At 44.6% G+C, this 14,515-nt stretch overlaps 1 protein-coding gene across 12 annotated transcripts in view; it reads left to right on the top strand.

Annotated features, from left to right (window-relative positions):
• Rbp6 (RNA-binding protein 6) overlaps positions 1-14,515 on the top strand; it is a 585,462-nt gene that overhangs the window by 395,863 nt on the left and 175,084 nt on the right. For all 12 annotated transcript variants that reach the window (XM_076381097.1, XM_076381090.1, XM_076381093.1 and 9 more), the window contains exon 6: positions 5,991-6,083. In XM_076381097.1, the coding sequence (XP_076237212.1) occupies positions 5,991-6,083 (93 nt within the window). The remainder of the gene's footprint in view (positions 1-5,990; positions 6,084-14,515) is intronic.

Below are 14,515 nucleotides of genomic sequence, written 5' to 3'. Positions count from 1 at the left end.
GCGGCTTTCAGCTGCAGCTGCATCCGGCAAGATAGATGCAAGGAAGCTCAATTGTCCCTCGTTTTAATCCTGCGCGCTGGCAATTGGTACGCCTGCTAAAAGGTCGAGATTACCCTCTCAACTAATTCGAACAACTAAAGCAGCAAATAAATTATGTGGGCAGTGAGAAATCATTAAAATCCTCGGCGTTTAAAATAGAAGCGAAGTGGAATCTTAAAATAGTCTTACCTCCAATCTTATTAGTTTTATAGACATTACTTATTTTTATGGTCTGTGTTCCTTTTTAAAGACGGATTAAAGGAATTAATTCTATTTCTAGGATGACAAATTTCTTACCGTAGCGTGGCCAATTTTAGTCGTCATAGTTAACAAGCTTGTTCCGTAAATTGCCCATCCATTTCCACGTCCCAGTTACGATAATTAAAAAAAGCCTTAAACCGTAGTAACCTGCCTGGATACTTTTGCACCTTTATTCACTCGATTCCCTTTGAGGCAAGGTTTTAATTAGTATCGCTAAGTAACTGCCGTTCTCAATGGACAGTATTCTAAAGAAATACCTCGACGATGTTCAAGGGCAGTTAGAAGGGAATGAAGTAGCGTTAAGAAAGTCGAATTCGCGTTGTAAAGGACGTTTCTGTTTTGTCGTGAATCGAGGTCGAAGGGTCAAGCCTGACGAGAGTGGATGACATTCGGATACATCGCGATAGAGAAAAAATGGGCCACGGAAGCAAGGAAAAGGGACGAACGATCCGTCTGTATCCGAGCTGAAGCTCGTACTCGTAACCCTCTTGGATGATAAGCGACTCGCCCTAGCCCTTTTCTGCTCCCTTGCTCTACTTTTCCACTGTAGCTTTTAGAGGAAAACATCGATCTGGCCAATCCTTCTCTTTTCCAAAGACTTGCTCCTACTCATTGAACCATCTTCGATGTATGAATCTTAGGGGGATGTGCCTTTACTGTCACATCATTTGTTATAGGGATGTGGCAAATTTTTGTCTCTCCAATGATTCATCGATTGACATCCGTGTGTATCTTGTGTACACAGATAGCGCTGATTCACGTATTCGTTCTTTCTTCAACTGCATTGAGATTTTGAGAAATTTTATAGGGCATGTCTGAGTTGTATCTGTGAGTGGAAGGATTTATGGAGGTACGAGGAAGCTTTTAACTGATCTCTTCAATAGAGGAACGAGGACAGCGAGCTTGATAGTATTTCTTATTCTTTTATAAGATTATGTTTTATGAGATTTGGAGACAAGCTTGATTCCTTATTACAACAAACGATATTTATTTGAAGAATATACAGGTATTTGAACCTTAGCCACACGATTCTTTCTGCACCTGCCCATAGTTGCCTGATTTACTGTCAGCGTTAAGAATGACCGTAATTCTTACTTTGAGAATCTCTCACGTTCATTCTACTGTTCCCCATAATTTAATTATTTAATTATTATCGATTTTCTTCCATATATTCTCGCGTGACTGAACATAAGAATAGTGGTTAGAATTTTGACTTGAATACTGAAAACCTCAAGAAAAAATTTTCCTTTGGACTAGATTCACGGTAGATCTATCGAGAACGATTAGAGCATGAATGATCAGCCAAAATTCGCGGTTTCAATTTTGCGTATCGTTTTATTGAAGCGTAGGATCATTTAAACGACCTCTCTGGCTTTCTATTGCCATTTCTGCGATAGAGGAACGAGTAAAAATTGTGAAACATTTTTCGAACAACGCGATTCGGAAAGTTTCCGTGATGTATACTGGGCACGTACACGGGCTTGTGCATTTACGGTCTCATCAGCGCGGCGTAGAGCGGTCGATTAAACTTTCACAATAATTGCGAACGAGCAAAACGTTCTCCTTGCCACTCCACGCGACAATATCCACGCTCGCGAGGCAGATTTAACGGTTGGGCCAGCTGAAACTAGCACGCTTACTCGCCAACGTTTATTTCAATATTTATTTTATCCATTTACCTTGTTCCGCGCCTTCATCCCTTGCTCAGCCTTTACACTTCGCTCTCCTCTGCGCAGAGACAGAGAAAACGCAGTTTACATTGCCAAAAGCGTATAACTATCCTTAAGACGATATCCATTCCCTCGAATTTTTCGGATCTCGAAGTTGTCTGATGGATCGTCTCGCCTGCACTTTGGATGGCTATGATTTGTGGCGATGGAGTTTCCCTCGATTTATCTGCACAAGGTTTCGAAGACTGATGATAGAATATGGTCATAAGTTACAGGAGTCCAGTTGACAAAGGGATAGATTAATCGCAGAAATGGAATTACCTAGTTCTCTCTGCGATACACTGAATTCTACCATCGCAGAACAAACGTTGCAGCCGTAGAATTCAAGCAGCATTTCTTAATTGTCAGTTTTCAATTATCTCTCAATTAATCTGACTCTCTGCAAACTGCAATCTACTTTACCCTCCCCGTAAATCATGTACGCGACCTTTCACTCCAGCATAAATTAAAATGTAAACGTTCCACTAACCTCCCTCAAAATACCGTCACATGGACTCTCCAATTACTCCACAGCATACAGACGTGTATTCACGAATCCATAAACGAGACGCGTAATCGAGAATTACCGCAGACGGGATCTCCTTTCGAGGAGGAATGGAAGCAACGGATTTCCTAAAGCCTGGGCGAAATATATACGGCTTCTTCCGCGACGACAATTTCATTTTTGCAAGAGCGTGGGTGAGAGGGAGAGCAAGATAGAAAGGCGTACTCTCGGCGATCCGGGGACGCGAGGAAACCGAACAACGAAGAACGAGAGACGAGGCTCGGGCCCCGGAGCGATGAAACTATAAAGCCACTCGTAGTAAGTTGTAAAATTGTAATAGCCTTCCGGTATTTACATAATGCTACGGTATAATAAGTGGAACTCGCCGAGTTTCCATTACCATTCCACGGCTATCCGCTCTTATCTCCGCTAACGACCCGAGCCCGCTCCCCTCCGTCGTCGTGACTTATATTTTTCCACCCTATTCTTCGTCGGACAACCAAGCGACTCCTCCGCTCTCGTATCTCTCCAGCGCGGCAGCGATTCAACAGGGATATCCCCGCGACCTCGCCGAGGCCGAACAGCTCCCTAAATTCTCGCGAAACTTGGACGAAGTAATTACAAGCTGGCGGCCCCGTGTTCCGGGGCCGAGCCAATGCGGGACAAAAGAATTCGCGCGCGTCCGAAAGAACCAGAGGCCCGGTGTCTCCGCGTCGCAGGAGAGGTGCGCGTCGGCTGAAGTGTCTCGTTTGCACGACAATGCACTCATTACGAGATGAGACCGGGCGTAGCGGAGCGTAATAAAATTTCAGCAGCTCTGGGAGAACTCTTAGGCCGAGAGGGCTCCGTCCAGCAACGCCACCGACGGCTAGAGATATCAGGAAACTTCAATTCCCTCTTTCGCCACTTCCGGCCGAACCGGGCCAGCGGAGCTGCTGCAACTTCATTCGAATAAGTGGTTCCCCTTTGCCTCGTGCACCCTCTCGGCCCCTTGTTCCCTTCTCGTTATTTATCCACATCCATCCAGCCACGCTCGCCACGCCCTGCAACCCCTCCGCTGGCGCTCCTTCCTGTCCCTCGGCTGCCTGTCACTCGCCGAGTTCTTTCGTCGGGGCCAGGTATTCGCCGACGTAATCGAGCCCACGTCATTTATTTAATTTTCGCGAGCCGAACAGTTTTATTTTCATCCCTTCCCTCCCTTTCTTCCGCACTTTATACACTTCGCTGATTAGCCAGCCGGCCCCAGCGCTCGGGGAACCGGCGCTCGCGAGTATCCGCCCGCCTCCCATGAGATTGAGAGCGACACGGGGATGAGCGCGAGCAGAAGGGCTGGGATTAGAAAGAGGCAAAGAGAGACGGGGATATAGCGCGGGTTGAGTTCAGGACCACGAGGTGGAAGGACTTGCGCCTAGGGGTTTGCGTTACTCACCGGATATAGAGAGGTCTAAGCCCAGCCATCACTGAAATTACCAGAGTTTACCTCTTCTGCCGCTTCCGACGTATTCAGCTGGCCCCAACCCGCTTGCTACCCCTTGTTCGTCCCTCCTTTCGTTTCCTTCGTTGCGCAGTCAGCTACCGCGAGCGGCGTCCCTGCAAAATTTTATACGCGCCGAGCTTTATTACATCGCGATCGTGTTATTAAGATGTTCCCTCTGAATGCTGCCCTCTCTTTCCACTTTTTTTCCTCCCCCTCAGCTCGATCTTCTCGTGCTGAGACACTTTACGGTGATTAGGTTCGCTCGGTGAAGGTTTCGAAGGAACGTTTTTATTGTCGCTTGCCGATGGTATTGTCGCTCGATGTTTTCTTCTCTGGGATCTTGTTAAAAGAAGATCTGGTATTTTGTCATGAAAATATAAAGAAAGATCGGGGAGTGCTCGTTTCGCTTTGGCTTCGGCGAAATCCGTCAATCAGCGTTTCGAGAGGCACAGGGAATAGGGAAGATACGGAATATCGAATTTTCTTCGCGCATAGTCCCATAAATCCCTTTACGAATGTAGCTTTACGCTCGATACACTTTTCCTCCCTTAGTCGTGGAAAACTTTTCAATATGCAATCTGCGTGCTGAGTTCTTCTTTATTCTTATATCGGTACCATTTTCCTCGATGTGTCGTGATCCGTCACGTACCTCCAGGTGCATGGTGAAGAGAAGGAGAACTTTGTCGACAAGTGAGACTATAATTATGGTACCTTTTTATTCCTGGAAATCCAAAGATTTCATAAAACTTGGAATCTCTTTTTGTATAAGGCATTCATGATTAAATGTTACTAAAATTATGGAAGTATTTATTTCAGGTACTTAATTCCATTTGTAAAGAGCGCCAAATTGCTCAGAATAAAATATTAAAGTGGTTTCTTCGCCCATTTTACTTAGTTTATTGGATATCGCAGAGGGTAGCAACCGCTCCTGCATTCTTTAAATGTAAGGCGATTTTGTATGACGGCGATGATCGGAATGACATTACCGATTCCAACAAGTATGAAAAATGTCGTCCAAGAAAGGATCCTTCCATAGAAACGGTGCCGTGTGCTCGACGCGGGTTATTCATATTTTATCAGCTCCTTATCAATTTCTTAAGCACGACCGTGCCATTTTTCAGCCGTCTCTCCCGTTTCCTCTGCACAGCGTTCTTCTCTTCTCTAAACACACTTTGAAAAGAGCATTATTCCGAGCGTATTTTTGCATCTGCAAATCTATAAAGTAAACACGCTTTGAAGCGTGCAGCGGAATCCTTTTATAGTGTTTCAAAGTTTAAACCTATTACGATTGCAACTGAAACCGTAACGAGGGGCAGAATTTACAATGAAGCAGGGAAAAGTTTAATCGTTAAGTACACGTGAAGTTTCTTTTCACAAAAGGAAATTTCACCTACTTTTTTCCCCCGCTTAGCATTGCGCTAGTTCCAATTGTCGCGGGACGCATTGTCGATGATCAAAGCGTGCCACGCCTTCCAAAGATATTCTTTCGCGAGTCAAAAATTGTTCCTACGGGTCGTATCGCACGTAATCCTCGTAAGCGGGATATTTATGATTCTTCGGTGTGTTCCGCCGCAAACTGTTTTTAATACAATTTGTTCCAACGCTCGGTTAACGGAATTTATTGAAAATATGATAACGAGTTTCGACACATTCTCGCAAAGGAAATAAATATCGCCTCTACTTCCTGCGCGTTCCATTTTTCATGCCGAATATGAATACGTTCGTTTCGACCGTGCACTGTGCAGCTACATACGTATGACGTGAAGATATATAGGGCCGATCGATAACAGTTTGCAAATATTGTTTGCATATGCCACAAATTCCAATTTTACATTTGGGCACTTTATCGCTGGATATTCGAAACTTTCTTTTTTAATTAAGAACGAGAAAGTAATTTGACTCCATAGTTACCAGACATCATAACGTAGCTTCTATCTCTTCCATCTATCAAACTTCTCTTCCTATCACGAAGTCATCAATTCTTTTTTTTTTTCCACAGATGGTGACAAGGACAAAGAAGATATTCGTCGGTGGGTTATCGGCACCGACGACGCTGGAGGACGTCAAAAACTATTTCGAACAGTTCGGCCCGGTGAGTACAACCCCATGAAATCGCTGATTAACGAGATTAAGAGTAACGATGCGCGCGCGCACGCTTCGACGACCTAACTCCCTGCGTCGCCGGAATTCGCGGTGATAAACATTCGACGGTCCGATCGTATATCACTGACACTCTGCTGTGTCGACTCGCGTTAGAATGCTTCGTCATTGTAGGCAAAATCATTGGCCACGGTCGGTGCCTCTCTCTCGTCACGGGTCGACACGTGATGGCGATCATTGTCACGAGATCGTCCAATCATTATTTTGGGCGTGTGCGCGACATATCGTCGATACCATTCAGCATTTTGCTAACTTCCTGCGTGCACGGTCGCCTAATCCGCCGACCGCGCCGCTGGAACGCGAAAATTTGACGGGGCCAATCGTAGCGAGGACACGCCAACTACCCCGCTGCCAATTCACGCCGTTTATTGTTTTAGCGATTTTAATAGGCGCACTTCGCGCCTCGGTTTTATTGCTCTAACGATTGGGATGTCTTCCACGCCGTTCGCGCGTTCAATGTTGATATTACTATTATATTTCAATAGAATTTCTGCTGGTGGATGAACCAGATCGTTTTTCGCTTTTGCGATTGTCTGTGTTGCTACGGGGTTATAATTTTCGCTTTTGATATTGAAATGTAAAACGTAGATGTGTTTGACTAAATATTGAGAAGCGTTATTTTTAGAGGCATCTAGCATTTAACTTTCTGTGGGGTATTAGTTACTCTTTGCAGGGGTTTCGGTGTCAATTATTGAAGCTGCAGTATTATTGTGAATTTATTGATAGGGGAATATTGATCAAAATAGAGTTTCCAATTTTTATCCGAAAATTTTCAGCGAAAGCTATCCTGGGTATGACTTTTGATTACTCCATTGGCTTCGTATCAGTAACAATACTGAAAAATATATTCTTCTCGTATTTCAAAAAAAAGGAAGTACAAGGTTCATAACCTTTAGGGTTCATCCATCGTCTATTAAAACCTCTAGCATTAAGAGGATTTACCAACAAAAAGGCATAACTTCTATACTTAAAAAAGGAATTAAATTTCTCTGTATCGTTTCACATAAAATAAAAATTATTATAAATTTATCAGTAAAATAGTACAATATGATAGGAGAGCGTTGTAAGGTAGAATTGTCCACGTGGTATACCTCGAGAACAGTAATTAGGATCTGGACCCGAGGTTGCGGTTGCCGACACAAATTTGGGCCACGTATCACGCGCGCCAGCGTTAAAGACCATTGTACTGAGAGAAATACTCGAGACGCCCTTCCCGTCCAGCCAGTTAAGTGATTAGGAATAGGTAGAGGTGGGCTACCTAAAACGAGGATTTCTCCTAATTAGCCTTTATCGAGCTCCGTCGAGTCTGCGCGGACCATTACGCGTTATTGTGCGAACTTCGCCGGCTTCTATCGCCTCGATAATAGCCGTCGCGATTCATCGACTCGGTGTATGAGACAGATAATGGTGCTTGAGCGTGATTTATGACGTAGTGGCAGTTGCGCGAAATCGTTTCTCGTTCTGGCGATGAAATAAATAGAATGAACGGTTTGGTAATTGGCGATAGCGACTATGGTTTACCATTTTCTGGTGCTTTGGCTCTCGGAGTGAGTGCACAGTGCTGGACGATTGACTTCCAAAACTAGACGAGGTTTTTATTCGAAACTTCTGGGAATTTTTGATTATGCTACTGTCTGTGTCTTTAATTCTTAGTTGATGCATCAATGAGAAAAATAGATGGTAGTGGTATATCGAGAATTTGCAATTTTCTGCTTTATGAATCTTTGTCTTCCTGAACATAGTAAAATCCTTCGAAGTCAAATCTATCATTTCCTGTCGCAAAGCACGATACAATCAAAAGCAGAGGTTCTGTGGAAACCTCATACAAAACCTAACGAGTCTGCAGGCTGACTTTTCAACCGACATGCTGTTAGAAATTCATCGAGGTTGTGCGCAAGAAAGAGGCAACCGCGAGAGAGGTACGATCGTGAGTCAGGATGGAGAAAGGTAGGGGAACACCGACAGTCGCCCGCGGTTCATGGCACGAGCCAGAAATGGATTTGGGATATCAGAGCGAGGCTCTATCTCCGGCCTAACCTCTTGACTCGACCCAATCCCCAGCTCCCCTCTTCTTTTCACCCTTTTTCGTATGCTGCTGAAAGTCTCGTCCGGTTCTGAATGCTGAGTTCCCCGTTCCATCCAGCGCTAGTCTCGACTTCGCCTTCCTCCTCGTGCAGCTGACTCGCACGAGTCGATAGGATCCATCACACATCGAGATCCTGTACTCGTGCACTCGTACAGAGTTGGCAGATTTACCTGGAGACCGTAGGGGTTGCAAACAGGCCACGATTCACGCGTGTGTACGTGTTCTAGAGTTCGATTAGGAATACATGCGCTACAGTGCACGTCTCTCGGTGCATCTGTTGGATGCAGTTGTTCAAATATCCCGTGTTTGGACCATAAATACACAGCAGAATCCACAGTAACCTTATATAGTTTGCTGACCGCTTCAGATGACTCCGATTCCCCGTGAACCTTCGCCACGAATTTCGTGCCGCTCACGAAGAAAAGGTAAGAACAAGATTCTTGTCAATGAAATAGCGACGACCACGAATCGACCGACAGATATAACGATATTACTAGTAAATTCGTTATATTCAGCTCCTTCGCGATACTTCGGTCTGTTGGAGCTGCTCTTGTGCTCCTCAACGAATCCAGTTGTGATTCGGTTGCTCCTTGATTGAGTTATGCCCTCGCGGATCTCTTTTCTGGACCTCAGAGACCCTGACACGTGCGCGCTGATCTTAATTCGATCTTAACTTCGATCGTACTTTCGACGAAAGCTCCTGTGTAGGATTGATCAATTTCTTTTCTTGTGTATAGCGTTTTTTATGTTTGGGGGTATAGGAGAGGGATAATAAGAATGATTTGTGGGAAGTCATGGTCCTTATTTCTTCATACAGACCAGCTTCTCAAGAATAGAGGTATGTTTGAAAATTTGAATATTTGAAAATTCGAACATTTGAAAATTTAAAAATTTTAAAATTTGAAAATTTGAAAATTTAAATATTTAAAAATTTGAAAATTTAAATATTTGAATATTTGAATATTTGAAAATTTGAAAATTTAAGAATTGAATCTATCCCTATTAAAACAGTAGTCACTTCGCTATAAAATCTTAATGCTTTAACCTGGTTTCGGACCGATCAGAGGAACGACATAGTAAAATGTAGTCGACAGAGGAAGTGGTGAAGGAAAACGAATCCCTATCAATGATATAGCGAAACTACAAGTTGCCCAAGAAAGTCGACGATATTCCCAGTATTATATTTACTTGTGCAGTTGCTTCGTGCGAAAGTAACCGTTGAGTGGAGCCAAGGTCGATTGCAAGCACGAATACAATCGAGGACATAAATCCTATCAAGGACTCGTTCTATAACTCCATATCGTCGGATCGAGAGCAAAACAAGTGTTTTTCACGAATTACTACCGCCTTACGTTCAACTTCCCTCGTGCAGTTAGGACGTCTTTGATGTATTTCACGTTGCATGGCTCGCTACCAAAACAGAATAATTCCGTTTGGTATAGAAACTTTCTCAACGAATAGTCAAGCATTACCTCTTCCCTCAGAATTCTTTTGTCAGTATAATTCTTCCAATCGATAATGCTAATCGCGTTGAAGCTGATCAGTCGTTCAGAACTGCGTGGCAAGCGTTTCAAACGTACGAAGCTGATCTGCACAACAGAACCAAGGACTCCCAGAAAAATTGACAAGGGTGCTGTTCTACCAAGGCCGCCTTTATGAATTTTTATACCGACAAACAACGATTTCATCTGAATATCTAGCCACACATAATCATCATATTCTGCTCTACGATAAAAATTTGACTCCAACGAATCGTAACCTTTGCCTCAGCCTCTGGTCAGCTCTCCTGTGTCGAAAGGCGCGCGATTTAAAACTCAGATAAGGGTTATTCGTCAACGCTGCTTGGAAAATGAATGGATCCCCGAAGAGGGTAGGGTAGGGGGCGCCTAATTGCACTGGCTTTCAACTTTCGACTTCTTTTCGTTTGACAACCGAGGCGGCGGGTAGGGAAAGAAGATGAAGGGTCTGTGTATACTTGCGGGCTCGAGACCTCTTTGACACGACACGTAGCGGTCGACTGGAAATTAAGAAATTAAGAATTAACGCGTCTTGGGATTGGTCGGCCTAGGCCACCCTTTTTTTCTCGTCTCTGCCCCTCTCCCAAAACTATCGTCTCGACGAGCTCGTTTTATTCCACGCTGCAGAACTTCTCCTACCGAGCGATCGTTTATCGATGAAGAAGAGCCCCGCCACGGAAGCCTTCAGGGAAGGTTTTACTCCCTCGCTTTCCTAAGCTCTGCTGAAAGACAATTACGTCATCGAGATTGGTTGATTCGAGGCACGAAGATTGGCCCGTTTTATCGGGGGGCGGTCGGCCCGTCGACGAACTTCGACTTCCTCTGTTGTAATGTATTGCGTTTACTTATCGCTGGATCGCTCCATTCAGCTCGCGTCAAGTTTATAATTACCGCGATTGTGTACTGAAGCTTCTTCGAGGCTACTGTTCCTCGGAAGGAGTGAATAAAGTGACTGCAGTAGTAGTAATCTCCTTTGAACAGACACGAATCGTAAATAGATCCTCGTGGATACTTCCACTTAGACTTCACGACGTTTTTTCGTTTTACTTTACTCTCTGTTAATGTTTCTCGGTATTTTAATACACATATCTTTCTTTAAAGTTTTCTTCTATTTCTGGAGCTAGTTACTTAACACCCTTGGAATATCGAATCAATGATTGATATATCAACAAATTCTGTGAGATGAAATTTATTTTTAAGAAAAGGAGATTGACTCGAAAAATCATAATTAACATAAAACATAAAATCAGGAACAGTAGGCAAACGTCAGAAGCCAGGCCAACTAGAGATTGCTCCTCTAATCATGTCCCGTGGAAATTTTGAGGAAGAGCAAGCCGTGTGCATCGCAAAACAAATTCGCAGTGTACTCGTAACGATCGCGTATATTGCCGGGCCATTTACATGAATCGCTAATAGTTGTTCAGCCGGTCCTCTCTCACCTGTAGAACACGGGCCAGAGGCATTGCCAGGATTTCTCGAACGCGGGCCACGCCAGCGTGGATGAATAAATAAATTTAATAGCGCTTGTCACGCAGCAAAACGGGATAAATTCCGGGCGTCTGACAGCCATTTAAAACAATGCCGTCGCGAATACACGCCATTTGTAACCCGATGCTTTTGTTTCACGTTGCTATTCATTCCGGCGCCCCTTCGCCACCCGCCACCAACATCCCTCCATTCTCTGCCCGCCAACACCAACAGCAGCCGAACCGGGGGAGAATCGGCGGTCGCTGACGTTTTGATAGTAAACGCGCGGCCGTTCTCTCGCGCACATGTCCTGTCCGATTCACGATTCATTTTTTATCCCGATAAAAATGCAATTAAGGAAGCTCGATAAGGCGCGAATCACGCCAGCCATTGTGCCTGGCAGGGCGTCCGCGACCTTACGCCAACGAGGCTCGATCCATCGCGAACGATTGGAAACAATTGGGCACCGAAAAAATTGCCACCCCATCGAGATAGGGGAAGGAGACCACTAACGAGGAAGAATCTGTTGGTCGCCAATGGCTCGTAATAAATCCACTATTATCGTGGTCTTCGCGGTTTAATTGCCTCGCGAGATGTCTAGCCTGGTATCGATTTTGCCATTAACATTTTTGGACCATGTTTCGGGCGAGTCTCGACGCTCGTTCGTGAAACGTTATCGCGCGGAAGGAGAGTAACGCGATTTGTCGCTTTCTTTCCTTCCTGTCCGTTTTTATGGTCGTGCCAGGCTGAGAGAATTTAATTGTGAATCTGTCCTAGAAGGAGGAAGGATTTAAAGCGCTGCTCGTGTAAAGTGATTACCCTATTTCGCGTTGGCTGTTTTGTCCAAGCTGCCTCGATCCGTCAGCGCTTCGTCCTATCGGACCTCGCAATGTCTTGGGCGTTTTTTTGAAATCGTTTAGACTCGGACGAGCAAGGGGGTAGAGAGCTCGTGGCTCCGCGACGAGGAGAAAACATTCCTTCGTGGGGGACGGGGCGAACCATCCGAGCGAAGGCGCTGGGGCGCGTGGAATGGAATTTATGGAGGTTCTTTATTCCAGCACTTAAGGGGTCGACTTAAGTTTGAGCAATTTATTAATTTCCTCGTGTTTCGGTGCGACGTCGGCGCCGCTTTCCATTTTGCCGCCTTGGGAGAAAGATCACATCCGCCACCAACGCTGTGGGTGATTTGTTTTCCTCTGCTTGGTCGATTAAGTTCGTCTTCTTTTGAACTCTAAATGCGGGAAATTTAATATTTTCGAAGGAACTTTGAAACATATAACTTTAGATTTTCTAGTTTGTATTCATTCCTTGAGGGACATCTAAATTTCAAGATGAAAATTACTTTGCTAAACTTTTGTTCGCCTTTCCAATCGAAAGCTTCTTATTTCGGTAATATTTTATGTAAGGGTAGGAAACCTCAGTTCTGTTTAGTGTTTGGAAATGTTGTGACCTCCATCGGGAGAAATATTTCACAATTCTGTAACTGAGCGAGATAAAATCGTTATATTTTATCGTGTTAATAACAATGTCTGCGCGAGGATTATTTGAAAATTAACGAACAGCCTGCGCATTCAATGACGATTAAAATTCTATTGTCACCGGACTCTTTTCATTAAAAATACTTAACGTTTCGTCGCGGGAGCGCAAAAAAATCTCCGCTCCGTAAAAAATTAAAACCATTATCCTAATTGCGCTTCAGAGCGTCGCAATTAAAATTGTTGCGTTTAAAATTCAAATACGTCACGTTCTAAAGCGGCGCATTTCGTTCCACGCACGCGTCCATTCATATCCCCTAATTAGTCCATACAATCGAACAACCCCCTTCTATTAATTCCCCCGGACCGACTTTCTGAACTTTTCACGTAGCATCGTTCGGTCAACACATTCCTCCCATATCGTGTTCAACAAATTATTATTTTAAACTATAATTACTCGACCTCGCAAACACTACTCGCGAAACCCAAGTAACTTACACAAAACCATTTAAGCCATTCAATCCATTCTTCCTCGCAACTCGTGCATCCCCCCCTAACTCGCAAACACAATTCCAAACCAGCATCGTCCTTTTACGAAGAGAAGAGAATCCCAAAGTTTGCTGGGTCGTCGTCTTCAATCTCCATCCATCTGAAACCTGCGAAAATTTCAGGAAAACTCCCAATTCTTAGAGTTCTGAAGATTTGCCAAAAATTCCCTCGAATGGAGGACAGGTCAGATACGGCTTCATCCACTGTCCACACGATCGCATGGTCGATGGTTCTGACGTCACGCAGTCGCGTCCTCGCGTCACCGTGGCGTCGTGACGAAAGGAAGCAACCTTGCAGTGGCGAATCTCCGCGCGAAGGTCTGAGTGTCACGTGTTTCCCCTCCGGTTAGGGGTGCTGCACACGGAGAGAACGTAGATGGCCGCGGAAAGGGAGGACGAGAGAAAAGAAGAGAAAAGGGACGGGAGATGTCGATGCGACGCTCGCAGTTCGCAACTCTCGTGTGCTTGCTTGTCACAGCTTTTGTCTGGCGATGCAAGCATCATTAGCGTCGGGCGTAATGAGCACACTAATCACCGACAGACTGTGTTGTGACGTACTGGAGCACCGGGAGTCGAAGGAAAAAAGTATCGCGACTTGCCGTAGCCGCGCGACGGTGGCGGCAAGAGGGAAAAAGCGGACAGAGGGTAAGTGACACGGGGTGCGCGAAAAGGGGAGAAGAGCAGCGAGCGAGCGCGGAGGAAAATTCATGGGGGTGCGTCTCCTGGAAAATCGAGCCGAAAGGCGCGACGACAGGTGAAAATCAGATGATCATTGTTGCGAGAAAATCGCGAAACGGCTTATCACTCGCGTACTCAATAGGACGCGCGATTTTTCGACGATATCAGGAACGTTCATTACCGCGCGACCCGTATTCGTAACGTCCTCGTTTTTCGTGACAGACCAATACGCGTGATGTCGATAATTTTGTATTTCACGTCCATAAAGTGAACGAGATATTTTTTGAAATGTTGGATCAGATAACTTGTGGAAATTCGATACATCGGTTCGATCTGTTTCCTCTGATTTTTTGGATGCCCAATTAAAAATAGACAGCACTTCGGATGAGACTGAAGTTATCTTGGTGATCGAGGAAGAATCGAGTTGTGTTGCTTCTGCAATTATAAACGGGACGGACGCAATCATATACCCATTTTTGTATTCGATTTTCGATGTATCTACTATTATTTGAAAATTTGATTTTTCATTTTTCTAAAGCACTTAGATTTTATATTCTCGATTTGCAAGGCAAAAGATCCTGTAATTCAATCTT

Source organism: Calliopsis andreniformis, chromosome 6, assembly GCF_051401765.1.
Source record: "Calliopsis andreniformis isolate RMS-2024a chromosome 6, iyCalAndr_principal, whole genome shotgun sequence".
In the NCBI taxonomy this organism is placed as follows: domain Eukaryota; kingdom Metazoa; phylum Arthropoda; class Insecta; order Hymenoptera; family Andrenidae; genus Calliopsis; species Calliopsis andreniformis.
Note: the sequence above shows the minus strand (reverse complement) of the source record. Positions and strands in the feature narration are given on the sequence as shown.